Raw genomic sequence first — 22,257 nt, 5'->3', positions numbered from 1 at the left:
AACCCCCATGTTGACTGACGAGCCTATAGCGTCCTGAGGTAGTGGTGCCCTTGTAGAGATAATAATTTAATCGAAACCTAAATTAATTGTTGCGTGCATTGGTAGAATGTAAAAGATAAATTTAAATGAAAAAAAAGATATGCATGCATTTAGGTTTTGCATAGTTGGTAGGGTTGCCTCTCGAATTAAAGGTTGCGTTGAGTTAAATCTCGCAGGAAGTCCGGGTTTGAAACTCGTGTTTAGGCTTGGACATAGCTTGAGTCCATTTTTTTTTTCAGGACGACGCAACATACTATAAGAAGCATATGGTCAAATTCTATAAACACATAAGAAAACATATAGAAGAAATTGAGGTTGCCCAAAATAAGTCTGAGGAGGCAAAGAATAGAAAAGGACCGCAAGAGAAAACAAAAAGTCTAAAGGCCAAGCAGAAAGAAGAAGAGGAGAAAACATTGAACGATGAGGTGCCGGATGACCTTGCTCAGGAAGCTGATCTATGAACAATTCTGGGTCATCATTATTGATTACTATTGTGAATTTGACAAAATTGCAAAACAAAATGATTCATTAATAAATAATTTATTTTATTTTTTAGGATATAGATTTGACATATTGGATGTAAATTTGATAGAATTTTGAATGTTTTGTAAATTTTAGATGTTTAACTTCAGTTTGAGTTTGCTATTCTTTAAATGTTCAGTGTTTTATAAATTTTGGATATTTAAATTTAGATCAGGTTGGATATTTCTTAAATCATCTATGTTTTATAAATTTTGGACGTTTTGCAAACTTTGGTTCTTTAATTTCAATTAAGGTTAGATGTTTTGTAAAATTTAGATGTTTTGTAAATTTTGGATGTTCTGTAAATTTTAAATATTCTATAAATTATCTATAGTATCAAAGTCATATTTTGTAAATGTAAACAATTTGCATATTTAGGAGAAAATTCAAAAATACGTATTACAGTTCACATGCATATCATGTAGGAACTTAAGTACATTGACGATGTTCGCAAATAATAGAGTGCATTCGCAAATACATTATGCAAACTTTCTCAAGTTCATAAATAATGGATTACATTCGCATAAAAATGATGTGAATATACTCAATTTTGCAAATAATGGAGTACATGCAGACCTCGCTATTCTCACATCATAGTAAAATGTATTCACATAAATGTTATGTGAATGCCCTCAAATTCACAAATAATACAGTATATTCGTATAAACATCATGCAGACCTTTCTATCTTCGCAACACAATGTGCAAATATAATCAAGTTCACAAATAGTGAAGTACATTCGTATAAACGTTATGTGAATGAACTCAAGATAACAAATAACAAAGTGTATTCACATAAACATCATGCTGACTTTCCTATTCCCGCAACACAGTGTGAATTTCATCAAATTCACAAATAATATAAATTTCCATAAACGTCATGTGAATGTCCTCAAGTTCGCATGATAGCTTGCGAATGTCATACTATATATGAGAAGGTAGTAGCTCATTTGCAGATATCGACCAGAATGCAGAGGTCAAGGACATTTGCAAACATTAATATGTGAATGTTGTCATATATTTGTGAACTTCCTTGATGATCAATTACTTAAAAAGAGATTCACATGGTAGCTCACAAATGTTATCTATATATGTGAATTTTGTACGGTATTTATAAAGGTATGCACATTTCAGTTATAAGAGGTTGGAAAATTTAGTTATGCAAACTTTGTGAGGTCCACAAAATCATCATGCAAATGTACTTTTTAGTGCGAGGTTGCAAAATAGAGACATCCTATATATCGCACGAACCTTAGGAGGTTCGCTCATGCGAAGAGTAAAAATGTCCTAAAAAAGTTGGGCATTTACAAATTTTGACATGGAACAAATTTTAAAAATTGTAGGGCATTTCGAGACTGTTATTTTTCCCGTACAATATGGTTATTTTTGAATTTTAAAACTAAAAACAATCATATTTTTTACATAAAAAAAGATGATGCAAGGTATGACCATAGCAAACGGAGCAAGCAGAATACTTTTGTGGGTCAAATTGAGTACAATCGACTGTATATATACATGATGGAAGCCCACGTGGGGCTTTTACTCGTTGGGCCATATCCTACGTGTGAGATTGTAAGCACATGAATAAAATTTGGTAGCCCAGATGACCACACAGGAGTGACGACAAGCATGGGAGTTCCCACAAGAGGACACAGCACTTTGTTTATGTTAATGAATGGATTTCATGGGAACTTTCTGCTAAAAGATGCTCACTATGCTCCTCCTCTTCAGGGCCTGAAATTGTGGACCCAGTCCATTGCACTTCCGTTGAACGGCTCTGGCTCTGGTTGCTGTTGTGCTGAGAATGCACTCTACGTGTTCTGTTACTCCACTCACCACTTGATGGTGCTGGGGTTGGAAGTGGGGACAGCACTGGTGTTAGGCCTTCGAGCATGCTCACCACTGTTGACATTGCCGGCCGAAGCGAAGGGGATGAATTGGTGCACAGGAGAGCCACGTTAATCATGTCCAAGGCTTCTTTCTTGGAGTAGTTTGAACCCAGATCTGGGTCTACAAGCTCTAGCAGGTCCCCTCTATCATGAAGAACACATGCCTGAGGAAAATAAAAAATGATTAGCAGAGTGGAACTGACTATATGAATTTTGAAATTCAACGGGCACAGACTCACCCAATCTAGAAGGTAATCACCTTCTTCTGAATGCTTGTAGCTACTGTTGCTCTTCCCACTAACAATTTCAAGAGCGACAACTCCGAAACTGTAAACATCTGCCTTGAAAGTCAAGTGACCACGCATGGCATATTCAGGGGCCATGTATCCACTGCAGTTGCACGAGATTTATAATTTCATGAAAAAACAATTCACATACCAAAACCATGGGTAGTACAGAGATGTCCTGCTTAAGTGTAGCTATGCAAAGCATGCGTGCAAAACCAGGTTCTTCCATTTTACCATGAATTAATTAATCATGGGAGCTGGCGACCATAGTATCTCGCAACAAATGTCAAAAGACTCCATGGCCTATTATGAACATAGGCAACTTGAACGGACTTGGCTTCATCATAACAGAGATGCAACCGCTTTGTCAAGCCATGGCCCTATAAATGAAGTCCATTTGGACTTGGATGGTTTCTTGAGTTGCCCTCATCAGTCAATGTGGGAAATGAATCAAGGTGTTGCTTCCCAGTTCACAAGTTGCATCAAGGGTCACCTAATATGTCTATGCAACAAATCTTGCACCATTTGATACCTTAGGAAGTGTTGACCCTTGTCACTGAATCTCGTTTATGACACTAACAGCCTGTTAAGTACTATGGCGAGTTTTATTTGTTTTCACAATGTATCGTTTATGGGAAACAGTTAAAGATCTTTTGGAGGATTGATTAAGTTATGAGTGAGGAAGCATTGTTAGATAAGGTGTTTCCAAGGAGCAGGGTAGGGTTTTTATTTAGCTCTTTGTGTCAAAGATTTGCTGTAATCTCTACTGTTTTCTTTTAAATTTCACCTTTATTTATAGAGATGTTCTATTGAGTTGGTTCTACTTCATGCTATGCTCATCTGAGAAAAATGATAATCTCACTCAGGCTCGAAGGGCTAGACCTATCATCTTAGAAAGATTTTAAAAAACCAGTTTCTAAATTAAATTTAAAATTTGATATATTAATTAAATCTAGCCTAACATGTTATATAGAGGGTAAGCACGTCCCTCCATAACATTCATGCAATTTCCTCTTCACGCTCAGATGACTAATATCTCTCACTTGACCATGTAGACAGATAAGTGTTACTCCTGTTTAGTGGTGCACTTTCTTTGTTATCAGGGTTAATCTAGCTAGCTCTAAGTGGCTTCCTTCCATTATGACATCATGAGGATATTCTTGTTACATAAACTTGTCCATAATGATATTCTGACGAACTCGGCCATGCTTGAGTCTCATAAAGGTGATACGCATTGCAAATAGCTTATCAAAAGTACATTTAAGACAATGGAGTTCCAATCATATCACGTGTTCGAACGTTGACCAGCAACTATTTCATTTTCTGTAACAGTATCATACACACTGATTTTGTACCAACGTGTTAGCTTTTTGAGCCAACTATTCATCAACTGCTTGATTAACAATAAATTTGTTGTCGTGTGTCTATCTTCACTTTCAAAATTTTCATAAAGCAGCCATTTTGGTCATCAAAGGTAGCAATCATATTAGAAAACAATAAACAACTTTTAATAATTCCAAAGTATCAACTTCAAAACATAATTTGGCTGCATATCAATGCAAAAGGTCTGAATTACTTTGGTAGGAATCAACAAAGCCAACAGCAAAACTTATATCAAACCAGGTCCATGGCACATTAAGTTACCAACTATTTGAGCGCAAAGAATGTTCAATTTATTTTATCCATCTTTTGAGTAACTGTTTTTACTTAACTTTAACCCTTTGGCTACATTAGTTGATTTATGCGTATAGTTCTCCTCTGACTTTTTAAGAGCGTAATAAAGGCATCTATCTTTAAACGCAGTTTATAACTTTTTTTGTTTCTAATAATACTAATCTCCAATACAGAAGATTCCTTTCCAGCATCTTTCATTTCAAACTGAAAATTCAATTAAGACTGTTTCATCTACCATAGTCATACAGCTGTACTTAGGAATGCATCATCGATACAAATGCAAGCTTACAAACTTACTTTGTTTTCTTGAATAAAAACAATGGTCTGATATAGTTTCCACATAATCCATTTTGATAATGGCATTATGAAAGGTTAAGTACTATTGGCTAAATGAATGTTCTGCTCCACATAACCTTTTCTTTTGTTTACATACTCTATTTTTCTTATCTTTTATTATGAAACCATAGTATTGTTCTATATATAAGAGTAAATGTGTCATGCATAATTTCTCTAGCTATAGGGGTATTAAACACCATGAAACTTTATTAATAAAATAATAGAGGAATGTTTTCAAAGAGAATCACGAGTAAGAATATCAATTTGGTTTCATGTCAAAAGGAGCAACTATAGACGCTAATTTCATATCAAGACAACTTATAAAAAAGTTTATAAAGAAGCGAGGAGATTTTTATATGGTATTGATTTAGAGAAAGAGTATGATAGAGTTTCAAAACAACTACTTTGATCAATATGGAAGGAATCTGACATAGACATATCAAAATCATTCAAGATATGTATCATGGAGCTTCAATGAACATTAGGACTACTTCTACAAGTAAAAATATGTTTCTGGTTAAGATTGAGATATACTAATGATTTGCTTTAAGCCTATGCTTATTTGTAGTCATTGATGAAGTAACATCTTTTGTCCAAGATGAGATCTCTTGAAGTATGTTGCTTGAAGATGCTACAATACTTATTAGCCAAAATATAGATGATGTACAAAATAAACTAGATCATTAAAGGATCATATTAGAGAAAAATAGTTTAGATAATTACCAAAATAAAGAAGATCCAGTGCATCTTTTAGTGAGAATGAGAGAAAATGTCACAACTAATATATGTTAACCTTGCAATTCAACATGTCAAAAGTTTTGATGCATAAGATTTATAATACAACAAAATGATGGATTTGATGAATATACCACTAGTATAATTTGTGTTAGCTAAATAAAATAGCAATAGGTTAATGAAGTGTTATTAAATAAATGAGTGCCTCCAGAAAAAGAACACATCCTTGAAACTGCAATAAGATTGGCCAGTTTTGTATAGTATTTAATATTTGAGATGCATATGTTAAGATGAGTGTATGGAATTACAAAGAAAAATAAGATTGAAAATCATAAAATCCTTTGGAATATTAACAAATAAAGTAAAAAGCAAAGAATGCCATTCAAGACAATTTGGGCATGTTGTGCAAAAACTTACCATAGTAATAATAAGAAAGGTTGTCACCTATGGTACCTGGACACTCCATTTTGCCCTTCGTACCCGTGTCGACATGTGTCAACACTTGGACACACAATTTTACCATCCACACATACAAGTTTGTATTCAAATAATTTATAATTATATTTTCAGTATGTATTATATATTTTAGATATAACATATATATTTAGATTATATTTAGTTTATTTTGAATTTATTTTGTATTTATGTGATATTTAATATATATATATATAGTAATGTCTCCATACCCACATTTTTTGGAATGGTCGTGTCGTACCCTCCATACAAGTACCCATACCCGCACCCGCACCCAGGTGACAGGTTGTCACTGAGAAAATGAATTAGAAAAGAAGAAAAAATGCCTAAGGCTAGGAGTGAGGCAATAATAGCTAATATAAATCATTCTAGAGTAACAAATGCTGTTCTTAGATAGGAAGGAATGGAGAAACAAAACAGATAAAGATGATCCATGTAGTTGGGAGAAGGCTTGATGATGATTTTAACATCCATTTGATGTAACTCTTAATGTAAGTGTGCTACTATATAAGAAAAATCCAAACGGATATTAACTTAGCTACTAGAGAATGTGCATCCATATAATTAATCTCATCTTCCTGAGAACTTTTGGCAATTAATTTAGTTCAAAACTTACATTCGATGTCTTTGCATGTTAGCTCATCCTATCTGGCATTCTCTTAAGTCATCTATATCCATGAACAAACAAAATTTCTTAGCAATAAATAAATAATAATCATTTAAGTGGGTAGAGTCCTACCTAGGCCTCCTTTTTTTTGACATTTATCAAGGGGAAACCCTGGTTCAGGTGGTGAGAGGCCTGGGAGATTGACTCTGTCGTATGGCCCACTCGCAAGCAGTTAAAATCCTCGGCTCCATGCCCCCCAACCCCTTGCTCACTAGGGATCCTACTGCTTTGGCCTTAAGGCAAGAGGCACCCACACTGGGTATCACACTCGTGACATCCTGCAAGTTGAATGCCTGAAGGCAACCCACCTGGACAGGTGTGCTATAGCCCATGTGGGTTGAGTTTTAGGACACTTATGTCTAGAAAACCAAGACAATGGAACATCATTATCATCCCTAGAAGCTGATTTAATTTTTTTTCAACTAACGGCATAGGATTATCAGGTTCGTTTTGTCCTAGTATATATTCTGTGAGTTCAAATGGTTCACTATGAGTCTCTAAATTGACAAAATGCAACATGGTACAACTGGATAGAGTAAACAGTTCTCAAAATTGGGTTTAATACACTACTATTAAAAAAATCAGCATCTCTAACCTAAAAACTTTTTAAAAGCGATAAAGCTTAGGCTTAGATTTAGTAAGATAACCTATAAGGGGAGGTTTGCACATTGGATGACCCCCAAACTCAAGTTGAAAACCTGTTTTTGGATGATGCCTAACTGGTAGATGAATACCTAATCAAATCTATGATGGCTAGTAACGCGGCAAAAACAAGGTGCATGCAATCTACTTGATAAAATGTCTGAAATAACTCCATCACAAACGAAGCCAGTATCACCACGTATCAATGAAGCATTGACAATGTACCCTTCAACATCTTTGACACCACTGAAAGATTTTTTGAGGTCGAATCAAACTATAAACAAGGAGGCATCATAAGATAGGATCACAATATGATTTTTCTTTAACTCTTTGTATTGCAGATTCACTGTAATATTTTCTGCATGCTTCCTTTTATACTTATGTTTGTTGGAGGAAAAAAATCCTCTTATAAGGCTTGAATGACTAGATTTATCAGCTTATGACCTTCACAAGATATTTGTCCTGAAAATGGACTTATAAACTTATATATTCATTAAATTTTGACAATACGTAGAGAGCGCAGGCCCATGATCCATGACAATCATGCAGTTTAGTCACAAGACTAACACGCAACAAGACAGGGCCTATGTGGTTCCTGTCAAATTTATCAATAGTATTAGCAAATTGCTCCTGTAACTCCAGAAATATCCTGATATATCACTGTTTTTTTATGAACAAGCATAAAAAACTTTTCTTGATTGTTCACGACCGTTGAAACAATTATGGAAGACACCGAAACAAATTTCATTTTACATAGTTACAGAAAATTAATGATTTTCTCTACTTAAAAAAGATGTCAAATTAAGAAAAGAAAGCACCTAGATGATTGTGACTGTGATTGCACTAGGAAACAAAAGAATAGGAACTCAAAGCAATAAGGCAATAATAAAACAGAGAGTTGAACTTACAAAGTTCCAGCTATACGAGTGCTGATGTGGGTGTTATCATCGTCATCAAGTTTGGCAAGTCCAAAGTCGGATATTTTGGCATTCAGATCTTTGTCGAGCAGAATGTTTGTACATTTTATGTCTCTGTGAACAATCTTCAGAGTAGATTCTTCATGAAGATAAACCAGACCCCTGGCTATTCCGATGCAAATCTTACAGCGGGTAGGCCAGTTCAGTTTCAGTTGATTTTCATTTCGACCTATAAAAATCCAACCATATAGGTATTAATAGAGTTGCACGAATCACAAACACATGGATTTGGAGAAAGGCAAACTTAGAGGAGCATTTAAAAATGATCATCAGCAAGATTACCAAATAGAACATGGGCAAGAGAATTGTTTTCCATGTATTCATATACAAGCAGTAATTGTTTCCCTTCAGTACAACAACCGTACAGCCTTACAAGGTTTGGGTGTTGCAAGGCAGAAATCATGCCAATCTCTGTGATAAATTCACGGCTTCCCTGCTTTGATTTGGAAGAAAGCTGCTTAACTGCAACAATGATTCCATCTGATAGATGTCCCTGAATCGACAAATGGGCAGTTTCCTCTACCAATTAGCATTCAACAGTTAACTGACATAAACAGCAGCAACGTCATATTGATGATTAAGGTGATCAGACTGACTTGTGGCATCCTTTGACCCCCCCTCCCCCCCAAATTTCTGAGAATCAGTATCAAATGACTGACAATAGTTTGAACCTTTTTCAGTTTCACGCAATGGTTAAAAGAAAAAGAAGAAGAAGAAGCTGTTCTTGTAACAAATAAGAGCTAAATTGACTACTTGAAAGAACTATGTACTTCAGTCAAAATCGTAGAGCGAAATTTTGCCTTGAGGCTGTTGACAGAGTCTTGGTTACACAGTATCTGAACAGTGGGAGTTTAAGAACTTAAAGGTCAGTGTTACTGATGGCAATCCAGAAACTGTGGTCTTCTTTACATGAAGGCATGTAATATAGTCACCTCGGTAGATTGGTAATAACCAGAGTTACCGAAAGCGCCTAGTTAATCAGGGAAGTGCTTCCCCTAAGCGTGAAATGTCGTGCTTCTGGAACGCGCTGGAAAACGTGCTTTCCCTCGCTTTCTCGCATTTCCCCCATGCTTCCCCCTTTTTTTTCTTTTCTTTTATTTTTCTTTTTTTTTTGCTTCCACCTCGATTCCTAGGTCACTTTCGAGACGGTTCGTGATTGGCTTCTAAGTCACCCCACGGATCCCGCTTCCTAAATTTTTTAAAGTGCCTCGCTTCCCGCTCCCGCTTCCTTGACTGGCAACCATGGTAATAACTATACCTTGTAAACTGATCCAAAGCCTCCTTCCCCAATCTTGTTAGCAGCATCAAAGTTGTTTGTAGCAGCTTTAATTTGCCTCAAAGTGAAGGAACCAGTTTGGAGGTCAAGTCGCTGAAGTTCTGGTAATGCAGCATGGTTAGAAAATAAATGGCAAGGCTACAATGAAATAATTACACAGGTTGCAAAAAAGTACATGAGTTTTTAATCTGGCATTTTATGGGAGGAGCTTATTCCAAAAGAACTCCAATGACAAACACGCATTTACTGGCTATGAAATGGTGAGCTACGACTGGAGTAGGTTCACCCAAATGATATAATAATTGTTTAGTTTTCACAAAATATTGAAGATACATAAATTAATAAGATGGAAGTAGATTAAATTCATGAATGGACTAACATAAGTTTTACAATGTGCAATCTTTTTCAAATGTAATTCTTAATAAGGTATGAGCAACTATCAATGAAGAATTGTTCCATAATTATGTTCTTTAAGTGCTATGGATCTATTTACTTACTGTTTTTACATACAAATAGAAACAATATTTACCAATAATTATGAACGACAAATAAAAGTATTTCTTGGATGACAAAAATGTTTTTGGGTGTATATGGATTGCATCTATGTTGGATATAACTTGGAAATAGTTAAACCCCAAAATTGACACCACAATCTAATATGGGTCCTAGCCATGAAGATCCAAGTCGAGACTAGGTTTATTCATGTTTGCGCTAATCAAAAACTTAGCACACCCATATTGGATCCATCAGTTGAATCTGTTTTAACCCATGGATCGTAGCATTTTGGAAATGAACGTAACTAGTTGGATCAACCAACATTAGTTACTATTCTTGGGCCTTTTGCTGAAACAAGGTTTGTTGATTTTATAATGCTAATGCAAACTATTTACATAGCACAAACATAAAAATTAGTTGTTGAAAATAAGCATAAATACAAATAAACAGAAGCTAGTACTAGTTAATTATGCATTTGACTTAAAAAATAAAAATCCAAAATAGAATATCACGTCTTAATGTGTTTTATTGCATCACTTATTCTTACCTATTTCGTCTGGTTTGTGGCAGAGAAATCCCTTCTTCCAAAGGATAGCGATAATCAAGAATATCAACAACAAAAAAGATACCACACCAATCACAATGCTGATGATAGTCTTCCTGCCATTAGGAGGATCAAAATCTTGCAGATAGAAAGCAAAAATTTGTATCAGGTTCTGAAAGAGAACAATAACGATAATTTAGAAAATAGACTCTCTCTCTCTTCACATGCCCCACACATGCATGCACATGGACACACGTGACAAATAGCTAGGACTTGGACAGTGGACTAGGGATAGTACCAAGACAGCTAACTCCAACACCTAGGACTTGGAGAGTGGACTAGGGATAGTACCAGGACAGCTAAGTCCAAGCCGTTCATTCCAGGGTGCAGGTATTATGAATGGATGTGAGACCTTACAAACCAGGGTGCAGCTAAGTTGGAGCATTAGTTGCCTAGTCATCTAATTGTGGGTTCCAGGGTCAGCTACAAAGTGTATCTTATAAGACTGGTCTATTGGCACAGTCTTACATTGGTCTGGTTACTATGCCAATCAGAAAGTTCAACCAAATGTCGAATCCAAGGGGCTCAGCTCAGACACTGCCTTGTCTCAGTTTTTGTATTTCTCAATTTCTTATCAATATGTGAAACCGAGATAGTTTTTGTTGATATTGAATGTGCAGGCACCTAAATATGCAGTAATTAAATCATTGCCCCTTTATGTAAGTTTCCCTAGACAATAGCAATATTATGTGATATGTTTGTTTCAGCTTGACGATCAATTCAGAATTCAATGTTTTTGTTAAATTTACCCATGGAAAACCTACAAATTGTTAACACCACCCACTCATCCTAGTGGGATGGAGTGTACCACCAGAGGTAGGTTCCATCTAAAATACGTCCACGTTGATTTGATGCTTAATATCTCCTTTCTAAGATGGAGGAATAAGCAGAGCATGAAATTTGATGATACATGGCCAGACATAAAAATAAATTAATTAATTAAATTATACTGAATAAATGAGACTTACCAGACTTGACTGAAATAGCTGATACAAGAGGACCGTATACTCCTCTTTTTGGAATTCCCGTAGTGCCTTTTCCAGCCCAAAAGAAGTGAATCTCCAGTATGTTACTTGTCACATTCACATGAAATGTCTTCACAGTGGCCTTGCCAGATCCGTTTGCATCAGTTTTGATGTTAAAATCCTTCAATTCTAGCTTCCCCTGCATTTAGATAGTATAATGTCAAGTCCTAAAAAATTGTCAGAGCTTTCCTATGACTTGATTGCTTACCTGAACATACACATCAAATATTCGATTTCCCAGGCTGCTAAAGTTTTTTTCATCAGTTATTACTATTTCAGCAAAGTGGAGCTTCACTGTATAAGGTCCATTATAGAGACATAGTCCATAGTATTTGAGAGAGAGTGGAGAAATACGCGCTGTTGTGTACAGTTCTGGATTGGGCATAGAGAGTGTTGAGCTGTTGGCCACAGTGTACTCATCGTTATCACCATTGTCCAGAAAAGTCCCTGTATTGCTCATTGCCCAGTTTCCACCAGAACTTATGAAGAAAATTGCAGCACCAGTTTGATAATCTCTATCAAATGTTGTGTTGCCATCACTAGTTTTATTGCCCCCACATTTTATGTGAAAATAAGAGTCTGCCAAATGTGTTACAAACACAATTTATGTGGGTTAAAAAGCCAGGTTTAGAAAAAACCAATACCTCTGGCTTTGGGTTAAAAAAGAAAAACGCAAAAAGAGCAGACTCACATTTTGGTTTTTTGCAGGGAAAATTTTTCCTCATGCAAGGATGTATAATATTCCTGTATTAAATGTGGAAAATGTCAATTACAAATAGAATATTAACTACTTGCATTATTTAAGTTTGGTAAGCATATTCCATGAGCATTCGGAAGCAAGAGAAATTAACATAATGCCAAATTGTAAAGAGAAGCTTACTGGTTTTCCAATGTCATCGAGCTTTTAACCAAATTGCTGAAGATGGATGATTGAAATGTCAGTGAGAAACAAGATTGATTCTAGGGAATCTGAAAATCATAAAGTACAGGAAGTAGGACTCTTACAGTTTTTGTGGCATGCAATTAGATGATGCATCAGAAGTCACAATTTCGAAGTTATTGTATGACAAATCCCTATAAAATAATTCCAATATCAATGTGAAAGAAACACGAGAAACCATCTAATGCCTCTTATACTTGGAAGTTGCAAAGTGGAAGAACCTGAAACAGGGCTTGATATCGCAGTTAAAAATAAAGGTAGGATTTCATGGTTAGATGACATCATCACCTCGAGTAGATCATTAACATTTCATAGGTAGACAAAATTAATAGCATGATCATCAAGTAGTAAATGGACATTTTCTTGACGAAGCAAATTTTAAGAACAAGAATCACCACTAATCAATTATGGTTCAAACTAAAAAAGAAGTAAAACCGAGATTTACCATAAATATTCAGATGACTTGTAATGAACAAACCAGATGCCAGTTGTTCAACTTGGCCAGATAGTGGTAGTCCCAATGCAATTGCAATGTCGCAAAACAACAACGTGAAACGGTAGTAACAAATTTAATAGGATTTGAGGAGCAGAGTTTTAAGCCTTCTTATTTTCACTGATGGCCTTTTTGTGATTGATCAGCAAGAATGACAAATAAGGTGATATGCCAAATCACTGACCATCCATGTTTTGGCGTTGCCATGGTTCATTAAAATGATCAACAGCAGCAGCAGCAGCAGCAGGGCGGCTTCTGATAAAGTCACAAAGTCACATAGTCCCCTCCCATGCATGTGTATGGCCAAGTTAAATTTATTTGAAGGAGACCTTTCTAAAGTGGGAATCTTGGTAAGGATCTAGTGTGCCACAAAAATGACTGGGATTATAAGATTAAATGGCAATTTTTTTTCTACTTTTACATTTAACTAAAGAATTACTGTTTACATTCTTATGAGGTGAAAGAGAATAAATTCAAAACATATTGAAAAGGAAAAAAACACTGAGTTGTCATAAAAAAAATTTTGTGAATTTAAGACAGCACATTATGACTCTCTTAAGCCATTAACTAGAAAATCCCTATCATGTAGGATAAAATGTTCATAAAATCTTGTACCGTCACATAGCTGCACCTGAAATAAAGTTCTGTAGGATAGTTATAAGAGGAAATAATGTTTTTGGAGGCAATTTCGTTTGTGCTCAGTGGTCACAAGAGTTGTACATCTTTTGAGAGTACACCTGCATTTGTAGCCCTATCCATGATAACCTGTTGATGTTTTATCATGTTCCACTGCTCTTTATCTGTTAAATTTTAAACATGAAGTAAACAAATCAGAAAATAAATTTTGTATTTCTGTGCAGTTGGGTCCGTAGTATAGTCCTTTAAGATAGTTACAAGGAAAGGAAGCTCTAGAACAGATTTGTTTGTGGTGATCATAGTTGTACACTTTTTGAGGTTACACCTTATGATGTTTGTATCCCTATTCACGATGGCTATATACTGGCACTCATGTTTTCATTACTTTCTATCTGATGAATTGTGAACATGAAGTGAGGTCATGAAAAATTAGCGAGCAATTAACACAGACAAACAAGTGAACAATAAATAAAACAAAGGGTCAACTACTGTGATATATTATAAAATAAGACATTCTAGAAGAAATAATACATCATTACCAATAGAATTCTTTTCTATCCCTTAAAGAATAATGTAGATTTGTCAAAAGAGAAACATACACTTCCGTATTCGTCCTCAATATTGAATCGGGTATGGTGCCAGTTAGGCTGTTGTTGTTCAGAAACCTACAAAGTATTTTCTTATGGCCATGTTAACGTGCCAACTATTTGTTGGAAAAAAGAAGTGCTACCATTTAAAACAAATACACTTACACGAACTTTAACTTTTTGATGCGTACTAAAGACTCTGGCACCTCACCAGTCAAATTATTAAAGCTTAGGTCACTGAAAAGGAAAAAAATAAAAGAACAATGAATTATGTAATGAACACCAGCCACTGTCATGGGTATTCCACCTAGCATTTTGTGTTCAGTCTACTACCTTTACATAATAATTATTTACTTACAGTATCTTCAAGTTTGTAAATTGATCAATATAAGAAGGGATTTGACCAGATAGCATACAGTTCCTCAGTATCCTAAATCATAGAATCAGAATGTCAGTTTAATCCATAGAGTGGCATAGACTAGTATAAATTCATGACACAAAATCAATGTGGCCATTCAACTCACAGTTGTTTTAACATCTTCAATTCTCTTAGATCAGGGAATCCTGAACTTTTTCCATTTATGCCATTAATCTTCCTGCAAATCACAGTGCCGAGATCATCAATGTTGTGACAGAACTAGACAGAACAATAAAATATTACTAACTTGATAAGGAAACATACAACTGTGATAGACTTTCCAATTTGCTGATGCCAGATGGAATAGGCCCCGTAAGATTAGTGCCCTCGATTGCTCTGATACAAACTCATAATGAAGAATCAGTGGAGCATATAGAAGAAGTTTCTGCCAATCATTCCTAATGAAATTGATAGAACTTACAAAATTTCCAGCTGCTTCCACTTTTCAATAAAATCAGGCAGTTTTCCAGAAAATCCATTGTCATTGATCCTACTGCAGTGCAAGTAATCTTTCAGCCAATCATTTGTTTTCTCATTACTGTATTAATTGAAAACATTTGTTTTATCAAAATTATGTAGCACTGCTATTACAGTGCAGAACAATAGGTTGCGCATGTCCATCTCATTTATGGTAGGCATCATCTATTACTACTAGCTGGGTTCACTGATGCCAGTTCAAGTAACAGTCCCAGTTGACTTGGTTTTGCTCATTTATTTCAGGGCTATGAATCATAGTACATCCTTAATAGTAGGTAGGATATCAGATTTCTTTTATGTTGTACTAGGCTGGATATAAGTATGTATGTGGAGCATACAGTTCTTGGTATTTCTAGTCAAAATGCATCTGATCATATCTCACAACACAGTTTCATACTAGTGGTTGATCGGAAAGACCAGGGTTACCGGAAGTGCCTATGGGCTTGGGGAAGCGTGCTTCCCCGAATCGTGCTTCAGAAGCACGAAACCTGACACTTCCGAAACGCACCGGGAAGCACCCATTTTGATTGGGAAGCACACTTCCCATTTCGCTTCCCCGATCGCTTCAAAGCTACTTCCCAGTCGCTTCCTGATCACTTTCCAATCACTTCCCACTTGCTTCCCAATATTAGGATGCACATTTTTTATTTTTATTTTTTTGGTTTGGAGCCTTTAACAAATTTTTTTTTGACAAATATTAGGAAAATTCGATTCCTATTAGCTTCTCACTCAAATCCTAGGTTGCTTCCAGTTCACTTCCCTTCTTGCTTTCGAGACGATTCTCGGTTTGCTTCTAAGTCATGCCGCACTTTCTGTTTTCTAATATTTTATAGTCAAGTTTGTGTTATTTCTTTATTCCTCCATTCAGCCGAGTAGTGCAGTTTTAATGTTCTTTAGTTTAATTTAATGTTAATTGTTTTCTTTAGTAGTTAATTAGAATGGTAGCATAGGTTATTATCTTTATTAGACCTGAAGTCGTACAACACGTTGGTTATTGTTGATTGGTTTGATTGTTAGGTTTAATTAATTATCATGATTTAGTTAACATTGTTCCTTGTCTTGTTACTTATTGATTAGCTAGTTAATTTTATGCATTAGTTAGTTCTTGTTAACCTTTATTATTCTTTCATGTTAGATTAGTGATTAGTATTCATATTCAACTGATCCCTTTCTTAATTTTAGTCACTTAGTTTCTTGTTCTTTTCGTTGCATTGTTAGATAGGATGTTACATGAATTAGTTTCTTGATTATTAGTTAGGTTGTTTTACTATTTTGTCATTTAATGTTAGTTGTTATTAGTTATTTCATAATCAGTCATGTTAATTGTTAATTCATGTTTTTATGATTTTTCATCATATTTCTTGTTGATTTCCCGTTTTTGCTTCGTGTTTTGTTTTTGTGTTTTGCAGGGAAGCATTTGGATGTGCGAGAGAAGCTATTTTGAGCCCCTAAAGAGCCCTCTGAGGTCCCCTCAGAAGTGCCCTTCAGAGAGCCCTTCTGAGGGAGAACATAAATAAGATTCAAGCAAGGTAGAGGGACTACTAGAAGACTCAAGCACTAAAGACTTTTTCCGTTTTCTTTTAGCTTAGGATTTTATTTATTTCATTCATTTAATTTAATTGGCTTGTATAAGGCCTCTTTATTTATTTTGTTTAAGACCTCTGCATAGGCCGTACTCTTTTGGTTATTTATTTATTTAATTAATTCTTTCTTTTCTTTGGCAATAAAGAGTAGAGTAGTGTGTTTGAATACAAGTATTTTCCGTTCCTTGAGATCGACCCGGACTCCACCACTCGTGCAAGCCGGTTTTTATATTTTTGGTGTCTGGCTTTCACTAGATTTTTATATAAAATATCGTTTTCAAAATCGTTTTCCAAAACTTACACCAAATTTTGGCGTCGTTGCCGGGGAACGACGAGTAATATAAGTATTCACTTTATTGTCATTGTTTGTTCCCGTTTATTTAGGTTGTTAGTTTATTTTTGTTGATATTTAGAACTGTTAGTTTACTTTCCCTGTACATTACTTAGGATTGCTAGTTTGCTTTCTATACTTAGGTCTAGAACCACATGCTTGCATACCGTAGAGACCAACTTACTTTTCCTGCACAACCCACCTACTAGAATACCCTTAGAGGTGACTGCACATGATTGGTACCATGCTCATAGAGTTCATTTTCTGCAAAATCCCACTGAATGCGATTGCATGGTGCATGTTTATTTACTGCTTTCCAATTATTTTTCTTTTTGTCTACTTGTGGTTTGCTGTGGTTTGGCCGCGTAGCGCGTTAGGTAGATAGAAAACCAATGTCTAGGACGATTGCTGCACCAGTCTACCTTTTGGTGCATGCAAGGGCGACACTCGCTTGACCCCGAGCTTGTAGAGATAGTCGAGGACCCTGAGTCCCTTATTAGAAGAGCCCATCGATCCAGCTCCATGGCCCAAGATCAACAGTTAACCCGTCCTTTTAGGGAGTACTTCACTTCCAATGCCTACACTCCAGCCTCCTACATCACGAGACCCGTTGTGAGAGCGTCGTAATTTGAGATAAAAGCCAACATTATACAAATGTTACCATACTTCTATGGCCTAAACAACGAAGACCCCAACCGTCACCTCGATGAATTTCTCAAGATCCGCTCTACGGTGTAGATCAATAATTTTGGAGATGACAAGTTGAGGTTAACGTTGTTTCCGTTCTCTCTTAAAGACAAAGCCAATCACTAGCTGAAGGCCCTCGATACGGTTCAGATTACCACTTGAGAAGGAATGCAACATGAGTTCCTCAAGAAGTATTTTCCAATTGGTAAGACAAATCAATTTCGTAAAGCCATTACAAGTTTCTCTCAGCTTGAGGGAGAACAATTCCATGAGACCTAATAGCAAATGAAAGATCTTCTCTGAAAGTGCCCCCACCACTAGGTGCCCCGTTGGCAACTAGTGCAGTACTTTTACGATGACCTGACCGAGAAGGACAAGTAGATTGTTGATTCTTCGTGTGGGGGCATGTTCATGCTCAACAGTGAGGACGAGGCATGGGCTCTATTTGACACACTGAGCAAAAATGCAATGCACCATGCCCTGTCCTCGCGGCTTGATAGGATCACACCTGTTCCTAGTGGTCCTAAGAAGAGAGGGATTTATGAAGTTGGGTCCGAGCATGATTTGCAAATCAAAGTGAACCAGTTAACCAAGAAATTAAATCAATTATTGGCTAACCCAACTTCGATAAATCCAGTAGGAAAAGTATGCGCGCTATGCGCTAGCCCTGCACACTTTGTTTTTGAGTGTCCGGCATCACCACTCTATCCTGAATTCATTCGGAAGCAAGTGAATACTGCCCAAGGTTTCGTCAGACCGATGCACGATCCTTATGCACCCACCTATAACCCGGAATGGCGAAATCATTCCAACTTCGCGTGAATAAATCCACATGATCCACCTCATTTCCCTCCCATACAGGGTAACCTCCCACAAGGTTACTCGCGTCCCATATTTCTACAGGCCCACCCCCAACTTAGTATGCCTTCTCCTCAGGAGCCCACATCGAGCCCATCTTTTCAAGAGAAGTTGTTAAAAGCCTTTTCTGACATCAAGGCTAACATTAGTTCCCACACGGAGTCGATAGCGAAGCTAGAGACTCAGATGAGACAATTGGCTGAGGCCTTGAGCAGGCGCAACGAGGGAAGCCTCCCGAGTCAGTCTGTCGTCAACCCGAAGGGTAAGGAACCCATGTCTTATGGCCTGCACCTCACAGAGTTTCATAAAGAGTAGGCTAACTCTATTATGACCAGAGTTACCAGTCAAGGAAGCGGGAGCGGGAAGCGAGGCACTTTCAAAAATTTAGAAAGCGGGGAAGCGTAGGACCACTTAGAAGAAAATGACGAACCGTCTCGGAAGCGACCTAGGAAGCGAATCAGAAGCGAGGAGGAAGCGAAAAAATGAAAAAAATAAGGAAGCATGGGGGAAGCGAGGGGGAAGCGCACTTCCCATAAAAGGGAAGCACGCTTCCCAAAAAAGGGAGACGCTTCCCCACGCATTTCGGAAGCGCGAAGTTTTGCGCTTCCGAAGCGCGCTTCCCCTTTTACCTAGGCGCTTCCGGTAACTCTGGTTATGACCCTTCGGAGTGAAAAGGCATGCCACCCTACATAAGAGCCAACTTGTGAGCTCACTGCCATACCTATTGACCAGTTGATTCCTTCCACCAGGCCCGAGGAAAGAGAGCAGGGCCCACGACCCGTACCCTTTCCTTCGCATATCCCTAGATCCCCTTTTCCTCAGGCCCTCACCAACCCACACAATGTTGGCAAGCAGGGGGCGCGTATGCACGAGATGGTTGACATGTTCAAGTAGGTTCACATAAACATCCCCCTACTCGATGCCATCCAATAGGTGCCTGTCTATGCAAAGTTCCTCAAAGAACTTTGCACGTAGAAGAGAAAAGCGAGGTCATTGCCCAAGATGATCCTCTTGACTGAGCAGGTGAGCTCCGTGTTTTGGCACCAAGCACCACCCAAGCTCAAGGATCCTGGGGCACCAATTGTCTTGTGTGTTATAGGGAACATGACTATTGAGCGTGCACTGCTCGATCTTGGGGCAAGTGTGAACATTTTTTCGGGTTCCCTGTATGACACTATTGGGATCAGGGATTTGAAGCCCACGACTACTGTCTTGTAGTTGACTGATAGATCGACCAAGCATCTGCGAGGAATCTTGGAAGATGTGTTAGTCAAGGTCAATGATTTCTACTTCCCTGTTGATTTTCTTATTCTCGACATGGAGGGCACTAATGTCACTCACCAGATCCCCATTATTCTGGGCAGATCATTCTTGGCCATTGCCCATGTTTGTATAGATTGTTACACTGGGGAGATAGAGATTTCCTTTGACAACAAGTGTGTGCAATTACATATCTTTGATGTTGCCACAAGAGTGACAAGACATGACGATTGCTTCCAGGTGACATACGTCATAGGAAAACAATCGGATCCACAGTTGGATGTGTGTCTAGCTAGTCGTTCGGTTTATGACTCCTTCATTTGAGAATAGTCTCCACGTGGAGACTAAACTCCTTCCTTCTAGTGTATAGAGTCAATGTAGAGTTCAGAGGAGTAGAGTTGGAAGAAACATAGTGCGCAGTGTCACAGATGACACTCTTTTCCTCAGAGCCCTTGATTGAGCATGACTTCACGTCTATTTATCTCATAAATGATGAAGGGTTTCCAGAGATCCGTCTAGCTGAGAACGTAAAACTTAGCCCTTTATAGGAGGCAACCCATATGTATGATGTACCATTAGTAGTCCTAGTAGTCTTTCTGGTTTTCGATAGTTTTCTTGTGTTTTCTTTTCTCTCATGAGTGCGACGTCAGTTCATGTATGCACCTTGTGTAGTCGTAGGATTTGCAATAATATGTCATATCAGGTAGCTTCCACTTCGTCCTCCCATTTATTATGTTCTCATGTGCATTCATTTAGTTTCATACAATCATTGGGGAGTGCCACTGGAGACAATGTCATTCAAGCATGAGGGAGGGTGTAGTTGCACACCTTGGTGTTTCTGTCTACATACTCACACTTTTGATATGTCAATTCATGAAAATTAGGCTTTTAAAGAAAGAGTTTGAACGTATACAAATGTTTTGCAAAATCTAACGTTCTTAGAGGATTTTTAAGCCCCACGAAAAAAAAAATTCTGACATGGATCTAGAAAATCATAGTTGTTTATGTGGATTTTAAAAAAATGACGATAGATGCATGTTAGAGTTTATTTTGAATCACAAATATGAATATGCACAATGTTATTTTTGAAAAACTAAGCAAATGAACATCATTGCAAGTATGAGCTCAAAAGTGAAAAAGAGCATGCATTTAGTTGTTTGGATGTTTTTCGTAATCTCCAGTAGCTGGGCTCAGACACAAGTTAAAGTGTTTGATTTTCATGTCGACAAGGAAAGCGAAAGTCTTCGCAATCCCCAGTAACTGGGTTCAGACACAAGTTGAAGTGTTTGATTCCCATGTCGCAAAGGAGAACGAAGGAAATCACATTTGTGTCCTAGTTGATATCTGTGGCCAATATTGTTCAAGCAGGTAGAACCACCGGTCTGAAAGCTTGTTACATGGACCTTATAGAAAGCCTAAGAGATACTGACATTGCATAGGACAAAAAAGCAGACTATACGTAAGCTATAAAAATAAAATAGTACGCAACAAAAGAAAGAAATAAAGAAAGAAGAAAGAAAAAAGTGTGAAAAGTTGAAAATCAAGAAAAAGAAAAGAACATAAAAAGAAAAAAAAAGTTCATTGCTTAAAAGCAAGATTGAAAAAACTTGTGCAAAAAACATAAGAGAGAGGATTAGTAAATAATAACATGTGTTTATTTGACTTTTCGAGAATAAAGCATAAATAATTATGATATTTTAAAAAGTGAAAGAAATGTTGTATTCTGTGGTGGCCTATAAAAGACTGATTATGTTTTGGTTATGCAATGACAAGAAATAATTGCAAAAACAAAATCTTTAATTGCCTACTGCTCGTGATGTTGAGTATTTTTATGCATACATGATAGAGATGTTTGTGAATAGCATCACTGTAAACCCTCACGATACCTTACTCGTCCACTGGGATAACTCAAGGGTTAAAAGGGCTTGTTGCATACGCTAAATGCAACCGTGATTCCTACAAAAGTAAGTTAGGTTTTTGTTTTGAGTAGTTTAGTATTCTTTTACTTTTTGCTTCAGTTTGCTCGAGGACTAACAAACAATAATCATGGGGGTATTTGATCATGCATAATAATTGCATTATATTCATCTCATTTTATGCATGATCCGAGTAAAATTGCTTTAAAAACTCAGTTTTATCCTTAGTTTCGAGAAACTGCAATGGAATCAAGATTATAAAAAAATTGCATATTTCGAAGTTTTTCCTGCGTTTTTAGCGTTTTTCATTAGTGTAGGATTTTCGTAAGTTTAATTAGATTAGGTTTTAATCAAGTGAGCTTTAGTTAGTTTAGGAATGTGATTTAGCAAACACGTTCATTTGAAAAAGTGTTTTAACCTAGCTTTCAAC

The 22,257-nt window shown here is 36.8% G+C and overlaps 1 protein-coding gene across 4 annotated transcripts in view; it reads right to left on the bottom strand.

The window, feature by feature from the left end:
- Positions 1-2,002: 2,002 nt before the first annotated feature.
- Positions 2,003-22,257, bottom strand: part of LOC149814600 (putative LRR receptor-like serine/threonine-protein kinase At1g07650) — a 32,051-nt gene continuing 11,796 nt past the window's right edge. The window contains exons 8-24 of one of the 4 annotated variants that reach the window (XM_089988241.1): positions 15,137-15,208; positions 14,980-15,051; positions 14,822-14,893; positions 14,656-14,727; positions 14,463-14,534; positions 14,310-14,375; positions 12,647-12,715; positions 12,522-12,557; positions 12,333-12,385; positions 11,850-12,220; positions 11,585-11,780; positions 10,560-10,694; positions 9,500-9,618; positions 8,524-8,734; positions 8,173-8,410; positions 2,689-2,839; positions 2,003-2,613 (exon numbers count right to left, since the gene is read on the bottom strand). In XM_089988241.1, the coding sequence (XP_089844367.1) occupies positions 2,224-2,613; positions 2,689-2,839; positions 8,173-8,410; positions 8,524-8,734; positions 9,500-9,618; positions 10,560-10,694; positions 11,585-11,780; positions 11,850-12,220; positions 12,333-12,385; positions 12,522-12,557; positions 12,647-12,715; positions 14,310-14,375; positions 14,463-14,534; positions 14,656-14,727; positions 14,822-14,893; positions 14,980-15,051; positions 15,137-15,208 (2,395 nt within the window). In that variant the 3' untranslated portion in view covers positions 2,003-2,223. The remainder of the gene's footprint in view (positions 2,614-2,688; positions 2,840-8,172; positions 8,411-8,523; positions 8,735-9,499; positions 9,619-10,559; positions 10,695-11,584; positions 11,781-11,849; positions 12,221-12,332; positions 12,386-12,521; positions 12,558-12,646; positions 12,716-14,309; positions 14,376-14,462; positions 14,535-14,655; positions 14,728-14,821; positions 14,894-14,979; positions 15,052-15,136; positions 15,209-22,257) is intronic. The other 3 variants (XM_089988244.1, XM_089988242.1, XM_089988243.1) reach the window with 3 other exon arrangements.

This window comes from Nuphar pumila, chromosome 15 (assembly GCF_984573655.1).
Source record: "Nuphar pumila chromosome 15, dmNupPumi1.hap1.1, whole genome shotgun sequence".
Taxonomy (NCBI): domain Eukaryota; kingdom Viridiplantae; phylum Streptophyta; class Magnoliopsida; order Nymphaeales; family Nymphaeaceae; genus Nuphar; species Nuphar pumila.
This window is presented reverse-complemented; position numbering and strand designations above follow the sequence as displayed.